This window comes from Equus przewalskii, chromosome 21 (genome assembly GCF_037783145.1).
Source record: "Equus przewalskii isolate Varuska chromosome 21, EquPr2, whole genome shotgun sequence".
NCBI classification, from domain to species: Eukaryota; Metazoa; Chordata; class Mammalia; order Perissodactyla; family Equidae; genus Equus; species Equus przewalskii.
The window spans coordinates 46,098,276-46,122,534 of NC_091851.1; the positions used below are offsets into that span (position 1 = coordinate 46,098,276).

Sequence of the window (24,259 nt, forward strand, 5' to 3'; positions counted from 1 at the left end):
GTGGAGACACAGCTATGGAACTTTGAAGTAAAGTCTGATACATAAATTTTAAAAGCTTAAATCACACACATGAAGGAAGCTCTCTAAGGGAGAAGGCATAGAGATGTTCAGAAGACTGGGTATCAAGCTTTTAGAGCAAATCTACATTTAGGAGGTGGAGAGAGAAAGTATCTCTGATGTAGTAATAGAAGCTGAAAGAGAATTAAAATGCCTAACACAAAAGTCAAAGGAGAGGACATTAAGAAAGAGGGCTATCAGCAATGTCAAGTGTCCCAGCAAGATACGGAGAAGGCGGCTTAGAAATGGTTCTCCTGGATGTGGCCTAGAGGAGATCTTCAATGGAGGAGGAGGACAAAAAAGAACCTAATAGTTTTCTTTCTTTCCTCACGCAAATAAGCAGAACAGTACATTATAAATTTGTATTCTACATTATGGCCCAATGCAAAGATAGAACAGAAAGGATAAGTGCAAACAGTGGTAGTTACTTTCCTATATACAATTAATTTGGAAATTATAAGTGTATAGTATACCTTGTCCTAACCCCCTAATCCCTACACACAAATACAATTCGCTAAAACACTATCTTTTGTTTGCATTTTAAAGGGCAGGGAAAATGCTCTGAAATGTTATTGATGAAGGTCATTTAACATAAATTCTAGATGTGTTTTTCTGTAATTTTATACAGCAATGATTTGATCTATGTTGTTTTATAAACAACTATTTTGACACCACGTTTACCTCAAGCTGACTATTTTTTCTGTCCCCTTGATTACTGTTTTTGATATATTTTGGAGGTATAGCAGATTCCTTTTGGGGCTTAGGTTTTTCTTTCAAACTAACAAGCTCTTCTTCGACTGGTGAGACTTGACTCTCTGGCACTAGAATCTGTTGATGTGGAAAAAAAATTTTAACACTGAAAACCATAGGAAGTTCCCCAAAATCACTGGATGTTTTAATAAAGCGTCCACTCATTTCACACTTACAAAGGTCAATTCTTTCTGTCTTCTATGTACTGTTAAAATTTTTAGTCCTACAAAGTGACCCAACAAAAAGTGTCCACTTTTTAAAATGTTTATTGACATAAAACAAGCTTTGGCATCATCAGAAGGACACATACTTCTAATTGTTAAAGTTACCAAAACTGGTATTAATGACTATCTACCTTCTGTACTAAAATAAACTATAATTAATAATGTTTAAAAGATAATATACATCTTGAGGCACTATCTATATTAAGATAGTTTATTTTTTAGATATTCACTCTCCAACAGGAACTTCATTACTGTGCTACTATTTAGGGATAAATTTAGCCCGATGATAAAAATCAAGTAAGTTAGACACATACCTGGGATCCACTTGCGTCAAAAAGTATATGCACAGATGTTTTGGCAACTGAAATACCTTGTTTTCTGGTAAATTCCTAAAATTAAATTAATTCAAAGGGATGTAATTTTCTCCCATTTTAATGCAATTATTTCCTACCTACTTCCTTACAAAACTGCCAAATTATCTCAAATCACTACTCTGTATATATAAATACTCTTCTCAGCTTGACTCCCCATGAACCACAGTCTTCTTAGCTTGTCATTTTGGTAAGGGTTCCGCACAAACATATTCTCTGTTATTCTTTACCATAAATCTTTCGCACTGCTATAGACTGAATGTTTTACCCCCAAGTTCACATGTTGAAACCTAATCGGCAAGGTGATGGTGTTAGGAGGTGGGGCCTTTGGGCGGTGATTAGGGTCACAAGGGCAGAGTTCTCAAGAATGGGAGTAGTGCCCTTTACAAAGAGACCCCAGAGAGCTCCCTTGGTCTTTCTGCCATGTGAGGACACAGCGAAAAGATGGCCACTATGAACCAGAACGTGGGCCCTCACTAGAGACCAAATCTACAGGTACCTTGATCTTGGACTTCCCAGCCTCCAGAACTGTGAGGTAAACATTTGTTGTTTAAGCCACCCAGTCTATGGTATTTTTGTTATAGCAGCTTTAACAGAATAAGACATGCACTATCCAAACTTGGCAACAGAATATCTCCCCCAAACATAACATGAATTGTCACCTTAGATTCCAAGTTAAACAATATCCTATTCAGAATGTCTTCCACAATCCTAGGAAGCATTTTATCTACATTTCATCCATCAACTTCAAAGGCCATTTAAAGCCCCATCTCCACAGCCTTTCTTTCAAATCTGACTCTTAATGAGCATTCTTTTTCCTCAACTTTTATACTTCATTTTCCCTATGCCACTTATTTATTTCTTCTGAGTATATTCTGTAATTCTCACAAAAAGTGTTTAACGTCTTGAAAACACGGCTTTGTCTCATTTCACTTTTTAAACACCTGGCAGAAATTCACTAAATGTTTTCAGGAGCTGCTGCTAATTTTGTCATCTGAGATCCTTTCTAATAGGTATCTCAAATGGTATGGCTAACAATGTGATGGCTATTCCACAATGCAAATCTAAAGAACCAAAAATCTACATGTCATTTTAAGAACTGTAGAAAAAGTCATTGAAACTTATAGCCCCAAGTAAGTGAAAGTTTCCAGAATTATGAAAATTTAATAAAATTTATTAAAAAGATTTTAAGCACTTACCTTACGTTTATTTGAACCAAAAACTTTTTGTGTCACATTAGTGATTTCTAATGATGCATCAAAATACAAAAGCAGTTCTTTCCCTTGTCTTTCACTAATTTTTACTGTATTTTTCAGAATTATGGTCAGTATCTTCTTTGATTCTCTCACTGTACACAAACACATCACACTGATTAGTTTATATTAATTTCTATGATACCATTCCATAGGCATACCATAAATAAGAAAAGCATACAGCATATTAATTAAAATGAATTGAAATAAAGTTAAATTTTAGGATTTAAAACAGTATTTAATCAATTCTAGTACTGACTACCTATGTAAGAAAATCAAGTCAATTTACTTTTCAGAGTCTCAGTTTACTAATCTATAAATTACAGGGCAATATAATAGCTAATGAGCTAAGGCCCTGAATACAGTCTGGACACTAACAGGTTCTTAATAAATATCCCTCGAATACATCTAGTTTATTAATTTAAAAGAGGCAAAGAAAATAACTTTAATTCCATAAATGACTATATTTCATGGCATAAGCATCTATTCAAACATTTCTATTAAATTCACAGTTCCTACAAACATATTGACAGTAAACATTTGATAAAAATTTGAGGTTTTAATCAATAAAAAAATTTGATAAAAACTAGGAAACTTTGAGCTAAGAAGGATACAGTGCTAATCCTCAATGAATTTATCAATCCAGTGAAAATAAAATACTGTTATGCCAATTTATAACAGGTAGTCACCTCCCTTCCTCCAAAAAGTTACCAAAAAATTACCTGGCCCCCAATTAATGTGCCTGTATTATGGACTAAAAGTCCCTATGGTCTTGTCCTACTTCTGGTGGTGCTCCTGTTGTTGACTGAGAAGTCTCCACACCTGCCCCCAGTATATACTTTGGGGCAGGAGGAAAACATCCTAAGGGAGAAGGACTACATCAAGTAGAAAAATTTGTCTGTAAATCAGGAGAAGCTCTACTGGCCACTCCATGACCTATCCTAAAGGACAAACGTCCTTATTGACTATAAAATCCTCTGATTCTTATGAGGCATGCCCAAGTAGAAAATGTCCTATGCGCTTTTGCAAGTATATGCTCATGAAACTTCCACAGCAATGTCCTTTGATGTTATTAAGAATTATCAATTGCTTGAAGATAGTGGTGACACAATTTCTAACTCAAAGAGTGCCAGTAGCTTTTTTGGGGGAAAAAAATCACAAATTTTAACAGCAGTAATTTTTCAGGCCTTAAAGATGAAATTTTACGCAACTTTGAAGATGATTATGTTTCAGATTTTGGTGATGAAGACTGAAACATTTGTAATCCTTATGAATATGTTGCTGATTGTTATATCCCTCCGATATGCATTTGATTTTTTCTGCAGCTTTCTGTGAACTTGTGAATGCAATATTTGCTATACAGCTTACATAAACATAGTTTTAGAATCACTTCAGATTTATTATTTCACTGAATGCTTTGTACCTGTTTGTAGAAACTATTCTCCACATATATCGAGACTGCATAAGAATTTATTGATATTTGTTATATTTTATTTCTGGCTTTGTTATTTCTGATATTTGCCTTGACTTCCTGGACTATACCATAGCTTGCTTTTCAGTTAGTTAGCAATATTACTAAAATACCAGAAAACTTCCTATTTTGTTGCTTGCTATAAAATCCAAGTACTTACAGATATCAACATTTTTTGATCTTATAACGTTATCTTGGTATTTTACTGGGATTCCATTCCAGTATACTATACTTACATGAAAATAATATGCTTTCTCCTGTAAAGCCATTCAAAACAAAACTTTAAAAGAAATTGTCCATGGAGCCTTTATTTTATAAATTCCTATAGACTACACATAAAAGGATCTAACTGCACTCTGTCATGATGCTGCTTCCCCATCCCCTCAGTCTGCAACTGCAGAAATTCTTTTTACTAGAAATATTGCTCGATCTCCAGGGTCCACACTTCTTTAACTTCCACAAGTGCCATTCATGTAAAAATTCAGATCTTGCCTGTTCCATATAGGGAGACTAGATTATCACTTTATTACAAAGGAGATCAAAGGATACAAATGAATAGCCAGATGAAGAGATACACAGTCCAAGGTACGGAAGGGTCCTGAGCACAAGAGTTCCTGATCCTGTGGAGTTGAGGGTGCGCCAACCTCCCAGCACGTAGATGCGTTCTTGTACCAACCCAGAAGCTCAAAAAAAACCCCACTTTTAATCCATACATACACACTTAATTTTTAATAAAAATGTCCTAATAAAATTAAGATGAGTTATATTTTGGAAAATAAATCTTGAAATCAACTTTAAGTTATGCCATTAAAAAATGAAAATAACATTTTTGCCCAATTATGTGCAAAAATATTTGGTAAGACGGAAAACACAGAACTTTATTAGGTGGTGATGGCAATGATTAACATGAGAAATTATATGAAACAAAGGAAGAGAGAAGAAATTCAAATTTTTTTTTTGTTTTTTGTGGTGTTTTTTGTAAGGAAGATTGGCCCTGAGCTAACCTGTCACCAATCTTCCTCTCTTTGCTTGAGGAAGACTGTCCCTTAGCTAACATCCATGCCAATCTTCCTCTACTTTGCATGTGGCATGTCACCACAGCATGGCTTGATTAGCGGTGTGTGGGTCCACACCTGGGATCCAAACCTGTGAACCCCAGGCCGGCGAAGTGGAATGCTCAAACTTAACCATTATGCCACCAGTGTGGCCCCTCAAAAGATTTTAAGAGATAGAAATGAATGAACATGGAAAATTATTAACTATGGGAGAGAAAACAATCAAGAATGGCTTCTGTATTTGGGGAAGCTGGAAGGTTATCACACCATTTGTGGAGATAGGAGATAAAGGAAGAGCTCTTGGAGATAAAATTATGAGTTTAGTTTCAGACATGGGTTTCAGATACTTGCAGCAATATCTAAGTGAATAGTTTATTACTCACATCTCTATCTAGAAATCAGTTGAGAAATTAGGAAAAAAGATACAAAAATGAAAGTGCGGTCAATAGTGTCAAACGTGGGAGAAAGGTCAGTATAAGGACTGAAGTGTGTACACGGATACTAACAATAAAATTATCTTGACATCTGAGATTTCAGTGGAGTGAGATGTGAAAGAGAATTTAGTAAGAACAGGAATGAATAGCAGGAGAAAGAAAGATTTAGTAAAAATTATTTTTGCAAAATTGGCTACGAATGGAAAAAGAGTAAGATAGCTAGAGGAATAGATGGGATCCAAGTAGGCTTTTCATTTGAAGATGCAGTGACAAATGTACCATAAAAATGTAAGATGTTAAACATATAGGCAAGGACATTATGCTAAGTGAAATAAGCCAGTCACAAAAACACATATACTATATTATTCCTGTATACATATACTGTAAAATAGTAAAATTCATACAAACAAAAAGTAGAATGGTAGTTACCAGAGGCTGAGTGGAGAGGGAAAAAGGGAATTGTTTAATGGATACAGAGGTTTCAATTTTGCAAGATGACAAAGTTCTGGAGATCTGTTTCATAACAATGTGAATATACTTAACACTATTGAACTATACACTTAGAAATGGTTAAGATGGTAAATTTTATATTAATTTTTTTTACCACAATAAAAAAATAGGAGAAACTGGGTGAGGGTATATATGGAAACTTTCTATACTATTTTGACAAGTTTTCCGTAATCTTAAACTATTCTAATACAAAAGTTTATCTTTAAAAATGACCCAAATCAAACTTCCAAAAACGAAAAACATAATGCCTGAGGTAAACGTTATACAGGATAGGACTGAAAGCAGATTAGAACTGCAGAAGAAAATATTAATGAGCATGAAACACAGCAATATGAAACTATTCAAATGAAAAAGAGAGTGGGAGGAGTGTAGGATGGGGGAGAGTAGAAAACCCAGAGAATCACTGAGCTTGGGAAACTTCAAGTAGCTTAGTACATGTATAATCAGCGTCTCCAGAGGAGAGAATAAAAAAGAAGGAGCAGGAAAAATTATTTGAGGAATAACAGATGAAAACTATAAACCCACAGAACAAGAAGCTCAATGAACCTCAAGAACAAACAACATAAAGAAAATTACACTAAAACACTACAGTCGTTTAAAGATGCATCATTTAAAGATACATTTTGAAAAATGCATCGTTAGGCGATGTTGTTCTTGTGCAAACATCATAAAGTGTACTCACACAAACCTAGATGGTATAGCCTACCACACAGGCAGGCTTGATGGTACTAATCTTATGGGGTCACTATTATATATGTGGTCCATCATTGACTGAAACATTGTTATACAGTGCATGATTGTAAAATCAAATTGTTTAAAACTAGTGATAAGAGAAAATCTTAACAGCAGTCAAGGGGAACAAAGATTTTAAATAAAATGTAACAAACATGAAAGTGATAATATACTTCTCATCATAAACAATGCAAGCCAGGAGACAATAGAGTAACATCTTTAAACTGAAAGAAAAGCAATAGGCAATCTAGAATTCCATATGCGTCAAAAGTATTTCTCAAAAATAAAAACGAAATATTTTCTAACATATAAAAACTGAAAGAACCTATCACCAGTACATCTGCAACACAAGAAATATTAGAGAAGTCACTCAGGCAGAAGGAAAATAATACCAGATGGAAATCTGGGTCTACAGAAAGGAAAGTTGAACACTGGAAATGGTAAATATGCAGGTAAATATAAAATACTTTTTAACCCACTTTTAAAATCTCTTTTAAAGCTAATTGGCTGCATAAAGGAAAAAATCATTATACCATATTGTGAGGCTTCTGACACATGCAGAAGTGAAAAAAAATTTTTTTGTACTATTGACAACAATGGCACAAAGGCCAGGAAAGCAAAAATGGATGTATACTGTTACAATGTTCTTATATTACACATAAAGGTGTATAACATTACTTGAACTTACACACTATTAAGTTAAAGACGTATAAAATAAACCCTAAATCACCCACTCAAAAAAGGGGTGTGGAGCCAACAAAAGAGATATAATGATATAATTGAAAAGTCAATTAATACAAAAGAAGACAAAGAGGAAAAGAAAAGAAATATGACAGATGGAATGGCAGGTAGAAAAAACAAAAACTAGATGGCAAATTAAAGTTTATCAATAATCACATTAAACACGACAATTAAAAGGCAGAGATTGTCAAATTCATTTAAAAAACAAGACGCAGTATATGATGCCTAAAAGAAATTCACTTTAGGGGCCGGCCCACTGGCCAAGTGGTTAAGTTTGTGCGCTCTGCTTTGGCGGCCCAGAGTTTTGCTGGTCTGGATCCTGGGCACGGACCTAGTACTGCTCATCAAGCCATGCTGAGGCGGCATCCCACATAGCAGAACCAGAGGGACTTACAATTAGAATATACAACTAGGTACTGGGGCGGGGGGGGGGGGGAGAAGAAGAAAAAAAGAAATTCACTTTAAATATACAGACAGAAATGAGTTAAAAATAAAGCTATGTCATGCTACAACTAAGCAACAGAAAGCTCGAGAGGATATATTAATAGTACATAAACTATATTACAGAGCAAAGAATATTACCATAGGGAAAATAGGGGCATTTCATAATGATAAAGGGGTCAATTTATCAAGAAAAGATAATATGACTAAATGTTTATACAATTAATAATAGAAATTCAAAATACCTGAAGCAAAATATGACAGGGCTGAAAGAGCAGGAAAAAACTGTACAATTACAGTTTTACTGTAATTACAGTGACTTCAATACCCTCTCTCAATATCTGACAGAACAAGTAGGCAGACAATCAGTGAGGATGTACAAGACTTGAACAACACTATAAGCCCAACCCTCCACCCAACAAAAGCAGAACACACATTCCTTTCAAGTGCATACAGAACATTTATCAAGATAGGCCATATTCTGGGTCATAAAATAAGTGTCAATATATTTAAATGGATTCTCAAATCATACAAAGTATGCTCTCTCATAACAACGAAATTAAGTTAGAAATCAATAACAGGAAGATATCGCTGAAATCGCAAATATATGAAAACTAAATAAAACACTTTTAAATAATCCTACGGGTCAAGGAAGAAATCAAAAGAGAAATTTTAAAAGAATCAAATTAATGAAAATGGAAACAAAACACATAATTTGTAGGATACTGCTAAGGAAGTATGTAGGAGGAGAATTTAAAGCACTAAATGGCTATATTAGAAAAGAAGAAAGGTCTCAGATCACTTCTACCCTGAGACACTAGAAACAGAAAATCAAATTAAAACTAAAGTAAGCAGAAGAAAATAAATAATAAACATAAGAGCGGAGATCAATTAAATTGAAAATGAAACCAAAGGCTGGTTCTTTGAGAATATCAATAAAATTAATAAACTTCTCATCAGACTAGTCAGGAAAAAAGATAAGACACAAGTTATCAATATCAGCAGTGACAGAGGGGCCGTCACTACAGCGTCTACAGACAGTAATAAGAGAATTAGGAATCATACCACTTTACAAAGCAGATAATTTGACAACATGAATGAAATGGACAAATTACTTGAAAGACACAAATTACCAAGATTTACTCCAGAATAAATACACAACCTAAAAAAAAACCCATTACCTATTAAGTAAATTGTATTTGTAGTTAAGAGTCTTCAACAAAGAAAAGTGCAAGCCTAGACTGCTTCTTTGGTAAATACAATCAAGCACTTAAGAAACATTATAAATTCCACACATACTCTTATAGAAAACTGAAGAGCAGGGAATGAATACTTTGCCAATTCATTCTGAGTGTAACATTGCCTTGATCCTGAAACTAAAAAAAAGAAAACGAAAAAGAAAGACATTACAAGAAAACTACAGACCTTCCAGAATATAGAATACCAAATTCCTAACTAAATTTTGCTAATTAATTCCAATGATATATAAAAGGATAATATATCACAACCAAGTGGGGTTTATCCCAAGAATGCAAAGTTTGTCTAACATCTGAAAATCAACATATTTCTATTAAGGAACCATTTATCATATTAATAGATGCAGGAAAAGCATTTCCCCAAATCCAACATTGTTTATGATCAAGGAGCACTCTCAGCAGCAAATCAGCAATAAAGAGAATTTCCTCAATCTGATGGAGAATACATGAAAAGCTATCACTATAAATGCTTCACGCTGACAAAAAATGAATGCTTTCTCCTCTAACATCAGGAACTATGCAAAGAAGTCTGCTCTCATCACTTCTAGTCAACATTGTACTGAAAGTTCTAGGCAGTGTAATAAGGTAAGAAGGTAAGATTCATCATATGAAGTGTTAGCAAGGATGTGGAACAACTGGAACTCTTATACACTGGTGGTGAAAATGTAAAGTGGGGAAAATGTAAAATGATAAAACAACTTTGGACAACAGTTTGGAAGATTTTGAAAAAGGTAAACATATACCTATGGTATGACACAACCACTATATTCTTTAGTATTTATCCAAGAGAAACAAAAGGATATATCCACATAGATAATTATACATGAATATTCACAGCAGTATTATATAATAGCTAAAAACTGGGAACATTCCAAATACTCACCAACAGTTGAATGGATAAACAAATACAATGGAATACCACCCAGCAATAAAAGGAATAAACTATTGATGCATGTAACATGGGTGAATCTAAAATACACACACACAGAGTGCTAAAAGAAAGTAGCCAGACAAAAATTGCTACATGCTGTATGAGTCCATTTATACAAATTCTAGAAAATGTAAACTCATCCATGGTAGAGAAATCATTAGTGATTGCCTGGGGATGGGATAGGAGAAGGGATGGATAGATTAAAAGGAGCATAAAGAACAGTTGGGGGTGATGTATATGCTAATTAACTTGATTGCCAAGATAGTTTCATGTGTGATGAAAGATATCTACAAAAAATCTTCAGCTAACATCACGCTTAATGGTCTAATATTGAATGTTCTTCCCTAAGCAAAGATGATGAAGCAGGCAAAGATGACCACTTTTACCACTTCTATTCAGTACTGTACTGGAGGTTCTAGCCATTGCAATAAGACAAAGGCAGAAATAAAGAAAGGGGGGCCGGCCCCGTGGCCAACAGTTAAGTCCGTGCGCTCCGTTGCAGTGGCCCTGGGTTTCCCCAGGTTCAAATCCTGGGCGCTGACATGGCACTGCTCGTCAGGCCACATTGAGGTGGCGTCCCATATGACACAACTAGAAGGACGTGCAACTAAGATATACAACCATGTACCAGGGGGATTTGGGGAGATAAAGCAGAAAAAAAAAAGATTGGCAACAGTTGTTAGCTCAGGTGCCAATCTTAAAAAAAAAAAAAAGGAAGGAAGGAAGGGAGGGAGGAAAGAATAAAGGCAGGGAGAGAAGATAGAAAAGGAAAGGAAGGCAGAAAAGAAAGAAGAAAGGAAGTTAATTAAGGAAGGGCATAAGGATCAGAAAGGAAAACGTAAAACCATATCCCTATTTTCAGATTACCTAGAATATCCTCAGGAATCTATACTACAACTACTGGAACTAAATAGTGACTTTGGCAAGATTGTAGGACACAAGGTAAATATTTTAAAATCAATTGTATTTTTAGATACTAGCAGAAAAAATTTGGAAAAGTAAATTAAAGACAAATTCTATTTACAAGCATATAACCTAAGAATGAAGACTTGCAAATAAGTTCACCAAAGTATTGATAAGACTTCTACACTGAGAACTACAAAACTGTTGATAGAAATTAAAGACCTAAATAAACGGAAAGATCTACCAAGTTCATGGACTGAAACACTATTGTTACAACGTTATTTCTTTCTATATCAGACTACAAACTCAATCATAATTCTGGAAGGCTTTTTGCAGCAATTGATAAGCTAATTCTAAAATTTATGTGGAAATTCAAAAGATTGAGAATTTCCAAAGCAGTCTTAAAAAAAAGCACAATGTTGGAAGACTTACACTATCGGACTTCAAAACTAACTATAAATCTACAATAATTAAAAGAGTGCGGTACTGGCATAGGGATTGGCAAACAGATCAATGGAATGGACTACAGCATCAAGAAATAGACCTGCATTTATATCAAGTTATTTGATTTTCAACAAGGGAACCAACGAAATCCAGTGGGGAAAAGAAAGCCTTTTCATCAAATAGCCCTAGAATAACTATATATCCATATGATATAATGAACCTCAACTCCTTTATCACACCATAACCAAATATTAATTTGGGATGGATCATAATCCTAAACATAAGAGCTAAAACCATACAGCTTTTACAGAAAAGTAGGGAACATTTTTGTGACTTGGTACTATTAAAAAATTTTTTAGGTTACACAAAGCAGTAACTATAAAAGAAAAACACTGATCAAGTGGACTTCAAACTTAAACACTTCTCATTAAAGACACCATTAAGAAAACAAATAAGGAAAATACAGACTGGGAGAAAATACTCACAGAATACATATCTGTCAAAGAATTGATATACAGGATATGTAAGAACCCAAAAAGTAATAAAAAAAGACAGTTCAGCAAAAAATGGACAAAATATTTAAACAGATACTTCAGAAAGGAAGATATATGAATGACCCTTGAGCACAAGAAAAAGTTCTCAATATCACTGGCCACTAGGAAAATGCATATAATACCTATCATGAGATACCACTACATGCCCATTGAAATGACTAAAATATGTCTTGATATCTGAATTTGCAGTGGTACCAGTCTGCCAAGTTGTACAATTTCGTCCTGCAGTTCCAATTACAGTACAATTCCAGTTACAGGAGTGGAGAAACCAGATGTTTGGATCTAATCAAACAAATAGATGGGAGGGCAATAGCTTGAACATACTGACCAGAAAGTGACTGATCACGGGTTTTAGACTAGACAGAGAAGGAAACAAGTACAGGAGGGAGCTGGGAGATAGGCGGAAATGTGGAGTCAGGGAATTTGATGATTTTGAACTATCAAATTTAGGAATGTCAACATATGAAAACATTGATTTTGCTTTCATCAGTCTATTTTGTTTTCCCAGAGAGCATGCAACTTATACTCCAAATGATAAGAATCAAGAAGAGAATCATAGAAAACAAGTTCAATACCTTCAATGCTGTATATTTGTACTTTTTCCTCAGGCACAGTGACTGCTTCCCACTGATGACCCTTTAATTTAAAAACAGGTTTTGACCATAAATAAATAATAATTTAATCCCGCTTTAAAGTCTCTTTAAATATCATTTTTTAAGTTATACAAACAATATACGTTATTTTTTATTAAGTATCCCTAACTAACCAGTTGATAGAACACTTCTCTCACTCCATCGATTGATTGCTTAATATATTATACATGTCACATTTAATCTATTCATTCACTCTTAAAAGGAAATGATGGTATTGATTAATTTTATGGTTTCCTATTCTTGATCAAAAAAAGAATGACTATGCATTTATTAGCGGATATCCTTTTCTTAAATGTTACCAAATCCTGTCATTTCTTTCTTTGAAATGTTTTGTGAAATCATACTCATTCCTTAATTCCCACTCATTGATTGTCCTTAGACTCGAACATTGAATGCACAAGAACAATAACCCAAAATGGTTTCCCCTTCCAAATATTTTCATTGAAAATTTGCTTAACTGAATAAAATACTAATGAATTTACAAAAAAATTACAGGAAAAATTAGATACCATTCCTAAAAGATAGGAACTCATCATTTTTCCCATTCAAAACTTATGTCCTGTGAGAGCATCCCCCATCCAGTTACACAAATTTTATTAATCCTTTCTCTTTTTACTACAAACAAATCGCCACATCTGCTCAACTCTACCTCCTTTCAAGTTTTTCTGGAATCTATCCATTTCCATCCATCCCCACTGTCACTTTCTGAAACCATGCCACCATGATTTCTCACCTGGATTATTGCAAAAGTCTCCTAACTGCATCTGGTCTTGTCCCTTTTTAATCCATTCTCCCCACCAGAAGAATCTTTTATATGAATGTGATCCTCAGTGCCTAGCATATATCTGGCACATAGTAAGTTCTTAATAAACATTCATTGAATTGATGTTTCCTCCTACTTATAATCCTTCTTTGGCTCCACTTTGCCTTATTTCTTTCCAATCTCCTTCACACTCTATGCACTAACCATCCTATCGCATCTTCCTTTGAATATTATATTTATTCATTCTTGCAATAAATATGAGCCCTGGAATAACTATAAATGAGAAAAGACAGGTTCTTGATATCATGCATCTTGTATTCTATGGGGGGGAGGAACAGACAACAAACAACAAATAAACAAAATTATTTTAAGAAGCAATAACTACTATAAAGGAAATAAAACAGGAAAATGTGATATAATGTGGCTGGGAGGCTACTTTAGATTGGTTACCAGAGTATATCTCTATAAGGAGGTGATATTTATGTTGAAATCCAAATGGGAAGGAGTAAAGATGCAAAGATCTGGAGGACATTTCTAGGCAGAAGAACCAGCAAGTAAAAAGCCTTGAAATGGACATGATCTGTGTTAGAAGAATAGAAAAAACTGAATGTGGCTGGAACATAGCAAGCATAGAGAATGGTCTGAGATGTCACAGAAATAGCCAGGGGCCAGATCATAAAGACCCTCATATGCCATGTTAAAGAGACAAAAGAAGAGTTTTAAGAAGCCACTAATGGAGAATGGCTTCTAGGAGAGTAAGAGAGAATACAGAGAGAAAGTACTACTGGTAGAGAAATCCAGAGGATTAAATATATTTTTGGGGAAGAAGAATCTCCCAGCATCTCTAGATCAATGTCTGGAACGTAGAAGGCATTTAACACTTACAAATGCATTTTATACTATCCCTGTCATTTATAATACTATAATTGCTTATTTTGTTGTCTGAATCATCCATTAGACCAAACTGAGTGAAAACAGGAGCTACATCAATCCTATTCTACACTCTTCTTTCAAAATGAAAGTCCAGTTCCTGAAGAAAATCCACTTAAAAATACTCCTACAAACCCTGTAGGAATAAATACACTAATGAAAACTGTCAGTGCCCTTGAGAAGCAGTGCTAGTATCTGGAACTCAGTTTTAATTAAGCATTCTAAAAAAGTATCCTAAAGTAAAAAGAAAGAAAGGTATGTGGAATTCCTAAGAGGTATTTGGTTAGTGTTCATCTATAAAGAGTTTACCTGGAATAAGAAAGCAGGATTTTACAAAAGACAGACTGAAAAAACTAAAGCCAATGCAGATCAACTCTTAGTCAGATTTTGGCAAAGTGACTATACAGTTTGAGACAGAAGTATGCCAATGTACCAAATATTAAGTGGTAGCTATTTGGAAACAATGGCTCAAGAATTTTCCTCAGGTTCAAAGGAGGTCATTAGAAAATACACTATCTGGATGGAAGGTTTAAATATATCCATAATAGAGCACAGAAAGAAAAGAACTAAAATTCGCTTCCAAATATTACTGTAAGAATCAATCCCTCACTATTTTCAAACAGAATGTTTTATGAAGAAGTTAAGATCACTTGTCATTATTTGTTAATGTTATTTTTAACTGAATGCCTCTGTATTTGAGTAACTGTTGTCTTTTCTAGATTCAATTCACTTCATGTGAATGAAATGAATGTTCACGTGAATGTTAAAATTTATCTGTCATTAACATGTAATTGATTTCTCAAGAGCTTATGTCAAAAAACTAGTATTAAAATTTAGCATTAATTTTTCTGTTGCAATAAAACACTAGAAATAATTTTCATTTCTAGTTAGTTTGATAGGTTACCACGCTAATCAAAACTACTAGAGCTAAAACTAAAATATACTAAAACAGCTAGAAAAATAAAGATACAAAGAAGTCTACATTCTTAAATTAAGACATTTTATATATACATATACACACATATAATATGGTACAGAGGGAAGAAAGCTCACATCATTATCTCCAGCAATGTAGAATGATAGACTCTGGCTCCCAAGATTAAAATCTATCCAAAATTCTTCAAGTTTTTCATCTGACGGTATCTGTAGCTAACAAAATAAACATATAAAACAAGTATATAATATGCTTTTAAAAGTGACAACATAAAATTATGATCATGTTATATTCATGGTGGAAGTATCCTTTTCTTAAAGAAAAGAGTATAGCTGGAAGGTGAGGGAAGATAAAGAGCAGAGATGTATAACATTTAAATCAATTTCGAAACAATCAAAAGAAATGCTGCTTTAATATTTCACACAGAAATTACCTAGATCCAAGGAATCACAAATATTCGAAGTGCAAAAACAGGTTGAAAGTATTAGTTTGAATATATTCATGAATGATAAATCAATAATGGACTTGATTAAGGAAACAGAAGAAAATTTGAAGAAGTACAGCTTTTGTATTTCAGTTATCCTTGGCTACAAATTTGCCACTTCATAAAATGTCACAGATACAGAACCCTAGACCAGCTGTATTTGTGATCTAATTATGACTATTTTTAATGTTGTCAATTTGTAATGTATAATTCACTTGACCCTAGCATCAAAATTCATCCAATAACTAAAACAAGATATGTTAAATTTAAAACCTACCTCATATTTATCAAGAAATGCTGATAAACAAGGAAATGTAAAGACCCTGAAATTAAAAGCAGTTTGAGTTAAAGAAAAATTTAATAAGCCTTGATAGCATAATCTTGACTAGCCATAGAAATCACGCCCAGGATCGAAAGTAAATCAGGCAGTGGTCATAACAACTTAAATAAAATCATATCTCCTTCTTTATTAGTTTTTAAAAATAAGAGTTTAATGGAGATTTGTTTTTGTAGAAAAAAAGCATATTACTTTGGAGATACTATTCAACCTACCTTTTTGACTAAAGTGATTGTACCAAATTACTTTTTGTGCTTTTGACTATGAGCAAAGATTCCTAATTTAGCTTATACTATTAATATAATGGAAGTTCCCATAGGACATAGATGGGAAAAGAAGACTGGAAGTGAATAATACTGCTAATAAAACTGGCTGAATTCATTGAATGCTTTCCTGGTCAGATACTATTATAAGCACTTAGCATATAATCATCTCATTTAATCTTCACAACAAACATATAAAGTAGGTATTATTAGTATTCTTATGTTACAGCTAAGGAAACTGAGTCAAATAAGGTTAAATAAATTGACCAATGTTAGAATAGAAGAGGGAAAGATATGATTCACATCCATAGTATGATTCCTTACACTTAACCCTCATCTTATCTTTTATTTCCCTGTTAGTAAACGGGAACTTATTCATCCAATGTGTCCTGAGCATCTATAAGGTGCCAAGCATTGCACTGCAAATACTGTTCTTTTGTCATCATCAAAAGTGATCAAAATTTACATTACCTATCCTTCCATGCCCATTCCCAAGATTAAAGAACCTCAGAAAGAACATCCCTAAGTATGTTAAATATAAAAGAAGATGATTTTTGTTTGCTATATATTTTTTTACAGTATGTGGATAAAGGAGGTAGGTCAAGTAATACTTATACCAAGATTTTTATTATTCTCCAAACACTAAATTTATAACGTATATGCAATTCTGAAACATGGAAAACCAATTTTAGAAATTCAAAGTTATTAGTTAATATTAATTAAACAAAAATGTATTTTTTCCTCTAAAATATACAAAGCAAAATATGACCCGTGGAGGATTATTTCAGCCTACCAGTGTAGTAATTTCCTACATGGTGTTACAGTAAGATATTGTTTTAAATATCCATGGACATTTACACTCCAACATAACAGAACAAAGTTACATTTTTAAAAGTTCACCATCGTGTGCTCCCTTCTTGAGCTCATTTTTTTATCAGTAAATGGTTGTATCCCGCATTACATTTACCTTCTCTTGTCTCCAAGCATGCCATTTACAAGGTTGAGAAATATCCTGCAATCCTAATTTAAAAAAAGAGACTTTTAAAAAGCATAGTAATTTAAAGAAACTGTTATTAATTTGTTATTTTTATACTACTTACTGTTTCAAATTCAGAGTCTTTAATTCCTTTAAATGCATTAGCAATAAAATCCATTGAAAACCACTGACATTCCAGTTCCTGTCTTTGTTTTTCTGTCGTCAGTCTACATAAAGCTTCTACGATACCTACTTGTAAGTCATAATCTTCAAAAAAAAAAAAAGTGTTAATGTATTATTTGAAATTATGCTACCTAAGAGTTTCTATAGTCAATATCTTTTATAAAGTATTAGAACAAGCAAGAGAAATAAGGAAAATATTAGTGTAATTTACCCATTGTTTGCCATTTTCTTCCTATGGATTAGAAATATCTCATCATTACAGGAATGAATACATCTCAAATAACAAAATAAGTTTAATAAAAAAGAAGGAAGGAGTGAGAATGTTTTTTAAAAGGATATTTCAAAGAAACTCCTAAATATTCAAAGACTCTGCCTTTCCATTATTATTAGAGTTGAGAAATGCAAAATAACTCAATGGTCTATAAATCACAGAAATCTTTGTTTTCCTTTTGTGTAATATGATGTTTACAGTTATTCCAAAATACTTTAAGCCAGTGGTTTATTCTATAGGTAAATCACTACATCAAAATCTCATATGAAACTTAAGAAAGAGAATCTGAGTTCTTTTAATAAATGTTCGTTTAAAAACAAATCTTTCAATCCCAAGAATACCAAACCTCATAATTTTATAAAACACCATTTGAGGAATTTCTTAGCAAAAATAATTCAAATCTATGGGAAAATTAAGTTATTATTCATAAATCTACCATTAGGGACAAATTATATTTGACAACTCCTATTGTCATGCTTAATTATTATTTGAGTTCCACAGATATTTATCATTTAATTACTTAGTACTTAAAATTGCTTGATTGTACAGTTTATAATTCTCTCACATAACCTCACTACATTACATCAATGTTATTTTGACTAAAGAGATATCATATTCTATTAATAAATTTGGAATAGTTTCAAATATGAACATTTTGAGAAACATACTTACCTCCAGCATCTAAAATCCTTTCTCCCATACTACTCCTGTGAATCAAAATAAAAGATTATATACTATACTACTATCAATTAAATAGAAAGCCCATACGTTTGGGGGAAAATAATTTCACTAACATTTACAATTGGCTAGCATCACTTCTGAAGAAAACATATCCATAAATTATATTAGAAACTTAGAACTGTTCATCAGTTTTAACTATTAATGCAATTCATGGTTGCCTTATTGCCTGATAAAACATACTTTAATTCTTGACTTGAACCACTAATTAAAGCAATATAGTACAAATTATTACATGAGAATTAACATTTCTTGGTTAGAGAGTATTTTCCTGGCATCTTCAGGCATTTTGTCAAGCATAGCATTCATTCTTTTTAGAGTCTAGAAAAGAAAAAAAAGATAATCCATTAACTTTATATATTCAGTGAAACATTAAATATTTAGAGAAATATTCTAGGTACATAAACTTAGAAGTCTATTTTTTGTCTTAATCACAGAATTTTATACAAGGAATGGAGAAGGGTAGAGGAAAGAATATAAAGTATAAAATAGTGAATACAATAAAACATAAAATACAGGATATCAAAAATAAATATACCATGATTCCTGTACTTAAAGAAGTTATACTCTTTGCAATATGACATATGTTTATTACTACTCTAAGAACTATGGAAGCAAAAAATATTGTCTTATTATTATTTGTTCTTATGGTTATACACATGTACACATATATATACACTAATAAAGGTTATCTTTAGCATTTAAATACTTAAGAACTCCTAAAATCTGGATGGTATAATTTATTTTCACATGAACTATATATATACATAAACCCTTATGATTACGAATTTTCAATAAATATTTAGTCAATATATTAATCCTGTCAGGTAACAAATTGTTAAGACAATAGAAATACACTACAGGATAATTTAGTGCCAAGATAAAATAATTATTCAATTTGATGAATTGCTACCAAATTTTCTCCACTTTCTCATTTTTAGGTTTTAAAAGAAAATCTAACAAATGAGTTTACCTCCTGCTGAATACAAATATTCACTCTTGAGTCAATAACCAGGGCACAAATTCGAGGTACGAAACTTTCCACTACTTGTCTTTTACCTGGATAAAAGTGTTAAATTATTGATAAATGTGTATTTTAAATTATTTTAAATGGCAATATTTTCTTATATGAGTTAATGGAAAGGATGTACTAGTTCAGTTCAGAAGAAGGCCCACCGACTGGCCTGGGCTCAGGAAGCATGAAATTCAGTCCTGGTTCTGTCACTTACTAGCCATGTGGCTTTGAAAAAAAAACATTCAACGGATGTGACTGACCTTAATTCTGGCAAAAGAATAACTCCAGATCCAGCTTCTTCTTTCAGGCACATAAGGCAGTATTACTTTTTTGGATGAAATAAATACAGTCAAAAGTGGAAACTTCTATTTTGAGGTTTTTGTGAAAGCTGGCCTCATTACTTTATAGTCATACCTCAAAAATTCCATAATGGCCCTCAAACACCTCTCAACCTCATGAAGATCTAAATGGCTATAGCTATTTCTAAAAGTTAACCCTATTCTCAAAACAAAGGTTTCTTAATACTAAATATATTCAGAGAAATTGGCCATGTGCTATTTCATAATGCAAATTTTAAAAATAATTTTAAATAATGGCAATACTGCAACAGAACTGTACCACTTTCCAAAGTGACTATACTGAAAGAAAAAAAATCACTCAATTAGGTGAAAAGATATAATGATTTACTTAAAAAACAACAACAGCTGGATCACATTATAATCATTGGTGCTTTAGAACTGTTTTCTCCCCTAAAAACTTAAGAACCTAGACTAGATTGCTATGTTAATTCCAAAGAAATCAATGAAAAGGTAGCGTTAACTATTATTGAAATAAACAGCAATGGATCTTTTAAAACTTTTTGGGAGAGTGTGTCAGCATTACGGCAGAGTGAGCTCTTCCTTTAGTCTCTCCCACTAAGATAAACCAAAAAAGACATTCATAAACCAACAGAGGACTTGCACTCAAAACAATAGCTGTCTGAGAGATCCACACAACCATATGTGTGAAGATGGGGTGCTGGACCCCACAGGAGGCAGTGGAGGAGGTAAGGAGATCTCCTCTCCCTCCCCAGCAGCAGTGATCTAGGGCACAGGACCTCATGTGGCACTGGGCACATGACTCTGAGAGGAGAAGGGGAAAAGGGCAGCCCTCCACAGGAATGCTTTCACTCCTGGAGTTGCCTCCCCGCCAATCAGAAATGCTGGAGAAGAAGAATACAATGAAAGAGATTTTAAAAATCTAGAATCCTTAAACAATAGATGTGATATTATGGAGGAAAGAATTAGTAATTTAGAGGACATAAATAAAAAATGCTTCAGGTGGAGGAGGAGAGAGAACTAAGACTAAAAAGAAATGAAGAAATTCTCCAGAGAACTATATGACTCAATTAGGAAATGCGACATAAGGATTACAGGTATTCCAGAGGGAGAAGAAGGGGAAAAAAGAGGAGAGAGCTTATTCAAAGAAATAATAACTGAGAACTTCCCAAACCTAGAGAAGGAGCTGGAATTACATATAAAGGAAACCAATAGAACTCCTAAGTATATCAGTGTAAACAGACCTTCTCCAAGGCATATATGAGGAAAACTGGCAAAAGTCAGAGACAAAAATATTAAGGCCAGCAAGGTAAAGAAAACAACCTACAAAGGAACCCCTATCAGGCTTTCAGCAGATTTCTCAACAGATATCTTACAGGCTAGGAGAAAGTAGAATGATATATTCAAAATTCTGAAAGACAAAAACCATCTGCCAAGAATACTCTACCCAGCGAAAATATCCTTCAGATATGATGCAGAAATAAAAATTTTTCAAGATAAACAAAAGCTGAGAGAATTCATTGCCTCAAGATGCCCCCCCACAACAGGAAATGATCAAGAAGGCCCTCATATCTGAAAAAAGAAAGACAGGGTTTACAAAGCCTTGAGCAAGGAGATAGACAAAATCAGAAAATTTCAACTATCAGAACAGGTTAGCAAACAATTATACCATTAAAGATAAAGGGAAGGAAAGCATTAACTGACAAGATCCAACATCCACTTATGATAAAAACTGTCAGTAAAATCAATATAGAAGGAAAGTACTTCAACACAATAAAGGCCAAATATGACAAACTCACTGCCAACATCATAACTCAACGGTGGAAAAATGAAAGCCATCCCTCTGGGAACAGGAACAAGACAAGGGTGCCCACTGTCACCACTCTTATTCAACACAGTACTGGAGGTTTGGGCCAGAGCAATTAGAGAAGAAAAATAAATAAAAGGTATCCAAATTGGCAAGGAAGAAATGAAACTCTCGCTGTTTGCAGATGACATGATTCTACATATAGAAAACCCTAAAGAATCCATCAGAAAACTATTTGAAATAATGAACAACTACAGAAAAGTTGCAGGGTACAAAATCAACTTACAAAAATCCGTTACATTTCTATACTCTAATCACAAACTAACAGAAAGAGAACTCAAGAATACAATCCTGGGGGCCCGCTGAGTGGTAAGTTTGTGTGCTCTGCTTCACTGCCCTGGTTGAGATCCTGGGCATGGACCTACACTCTGCTCACAAAGCCATGCTGTGGCGGTGTCCCACACAGAAGAACTACAGTGACCTGCAACTAGGATATACAACTATGTACTGGGGCTTTGGGGAGGGGGAAAAAAAAGAATACAATCTCATCTACAATTGCAACAAAAAGAATAAAATATCTATGAATAAATTTAACCAAGGAGGTGAAAGATCTATGCAATGAAAACTATAAGACGTTATTGAAAGAAATTGATGATGACAGAAAGAAATGGGAAGATATTCCATGCACATGGATTGGAAGAATATAAACATAGTTAAAAATAAAAATAGTTAAAAAGTCCATACTACCAAAAGCAATCTACAGATTCAATGCAATCCCAATCAGAATCCAAATGACACTCTTCATGGAAATAGAACAAAGAATCCTGAAATTCTTATGGGGTAACAAAAGAACCTGAATAGCTAAAGAAGTCCTGAGAAAAAAGAACAAAGCTAGAGGCATCACAATCCCTGACTTCAAAATATACTACAAAGCTATAGTAATCAAAACAACATGGCACTGGTACAAAAACAGACACACAGATCAATGGAACAGAATTGAAAGCCCAGAAATAAAACCACACATCTACAGACAGCTAATCTTTGACAAAGGAGCCAAGAACATACAATGGAGAAAGGAAAGTCTCTTCAATAAACTGTGCTGGGAAAACTGGACATGCAAAAGAATGAAAGTAGACCACTATTTTACACCATACACAAAAATTAACTTAAAATGGATTAAAGACTTGAATGCAAGATCTGAAACCATAAAACTCCTAGATGAAAATATAAGCAGTGCACTTTTTGACATTAGTCTTAGAAGGATCTTTTCAAATATCATGCACAGTTTGGCAAGGGAAACAAAAGAAAAAATAAACAAATGGGACTACAGCAGACTAAAGAGTTTCTGCAAGGCAAAGAAAACCAAGAACAAAACAAAAACACAACCCACTAAGTGGGAGAAAATATTTGCAAATCATATATCTGACAAGGGGTTAATTTCCAAAATATATAAAGAACTTGTACAACTCAACAACAAAAAAACAAACCTGATCAAAAAATTGGCAAAAGTACGAACAGACATGTTTCCAAAGAAGATATGCAGATGGCCAAAAGGCACATGAAAAGATGTTCAACATCACTAATAATTAGGGAAATGCAAATCAAAACTACAATGAGATATCACCTTACACCTGTTAGAATGGCTATGATTACCAAGACAAAAAATAACAAATGTTGGAGAGGATGTGGAGAAAACGGAGCCCTCGTACACTGCTGGTGGGAATGCAAACTGGTGCAGCCACTACGGAAAACAGTATGGAGATTTCTCAAAAATTTAAAAATAGAAATGCCATATGACCCAGCTATCCCACTACACATATTTATCCAAAGAACTTGAAATCAACAATTCAAAGAGACTTATGCACCCCTGTCCATTGCAGCAGTATTCACAATAGCCACAACGTGGAAGAAAACCAAGTGCCCATCGACTGATGATTGGATAAAGAAGATATGGTATATATATACAATGGAATACTACTCAGCCATAAAAAAAGACAAAATCCAGGGCTGGCCCCGTGGCTGAGTGGTTAAGTTCACATGCTCTGCTTCAGTACCCTGGGGTTCGCTAGTTCAGATCCTGGGCATGGACCTACACACTACTCATCAAACCATGCTGTGGCAGCATCCCACACAGAAGAGCTAGAATGACTTACAAAAAAGGATATCTGACTCTGTACTGGGGCTTTGGGGAGGAAATAAAACAAAACAAGAGGAAGAATGGCAACAGATGTTCACTCAGGGTCAATCTTCCTCACCAAAAAAAAAAAAAAGAAAAAAGAAAAAATTGTCCCATTTTCAACAACATGGATGGACCTTAAGGGTATTAAGCAAAATAAGCCAGGCAGAGAAAGATAAACACCACATGATTTCACTCATAGATGGAAGATAGATAAACACATGGACAAAGAGAACAGTTTAGTGTTTATCAGAGGGGAAGGAGGTTGGGCAGTGGGCATAGGGG

At 33.8% G+C, this 24,259-nt stretch overlaps 1 protein-coding gene across 5 annotated transcripts in view; it reads right to left on the reverse strand.

The window, feature by feature from the left end:
- Window positions 1-24,259, reverse strand: part of SYCP2 (synaptonemal complex protein 2) — a 71,633-nt gene that overhangs the window by 36,244 nt on the left and 11,130 nt on the right. For 3 of the 5 annotated variants that reach the window (XM_070588576.1, XM_070588573.1, XM_070588574.1), the window contains exons 7-17: window positions 19,633-19,718; window positions 18,895-18,980; window positions 18,594-18,628; window positions 17,592-17,734; window positions 17,459-17,511; window positions 16,169-16,214; window positions 15,527-15,622; window positions 12,703-12,763; window positions 2,602-2,750; window positions 1,346-1,420; window positions 739-885 (exon numbers count right to left, since the gene is read on the reverse strand). In XM_070588576.1, the coding sequence (XP_070444677.1) occupies window positions 739-885; window positions 1,346-1,420; window positions 2,602-2,750; window positions 12,703-12,763; window positions 15,527-15,622; window positions 16,169-16,214; window positions 17,459-17,511; window positions 17,592-17,734; window positions 18,594-18,628; window positions 18,895-18,980; window positions 19,633-19,718 (977 nt within the window). Of the gene's footprint in view, window positions 1-738; window positions 886-1,345; window positions 1,421-2,601; window positions 2,751-12,702; window positions 12,764-15,526; window positions 15,623-16,168; window positions 16,215-17,458; window positions 17,512-17,591; window positions 17,735-18,593; window positions 18,629-18,894; window positions 18,981-19,632; window positions 19,719-19,934; window positions 20,000-24,259 lie in introns of all 5 variants that reach the window. The other 2 variants (XM_070588575.1, XM_008526596.2) reach the window with 2 other exon arrangements.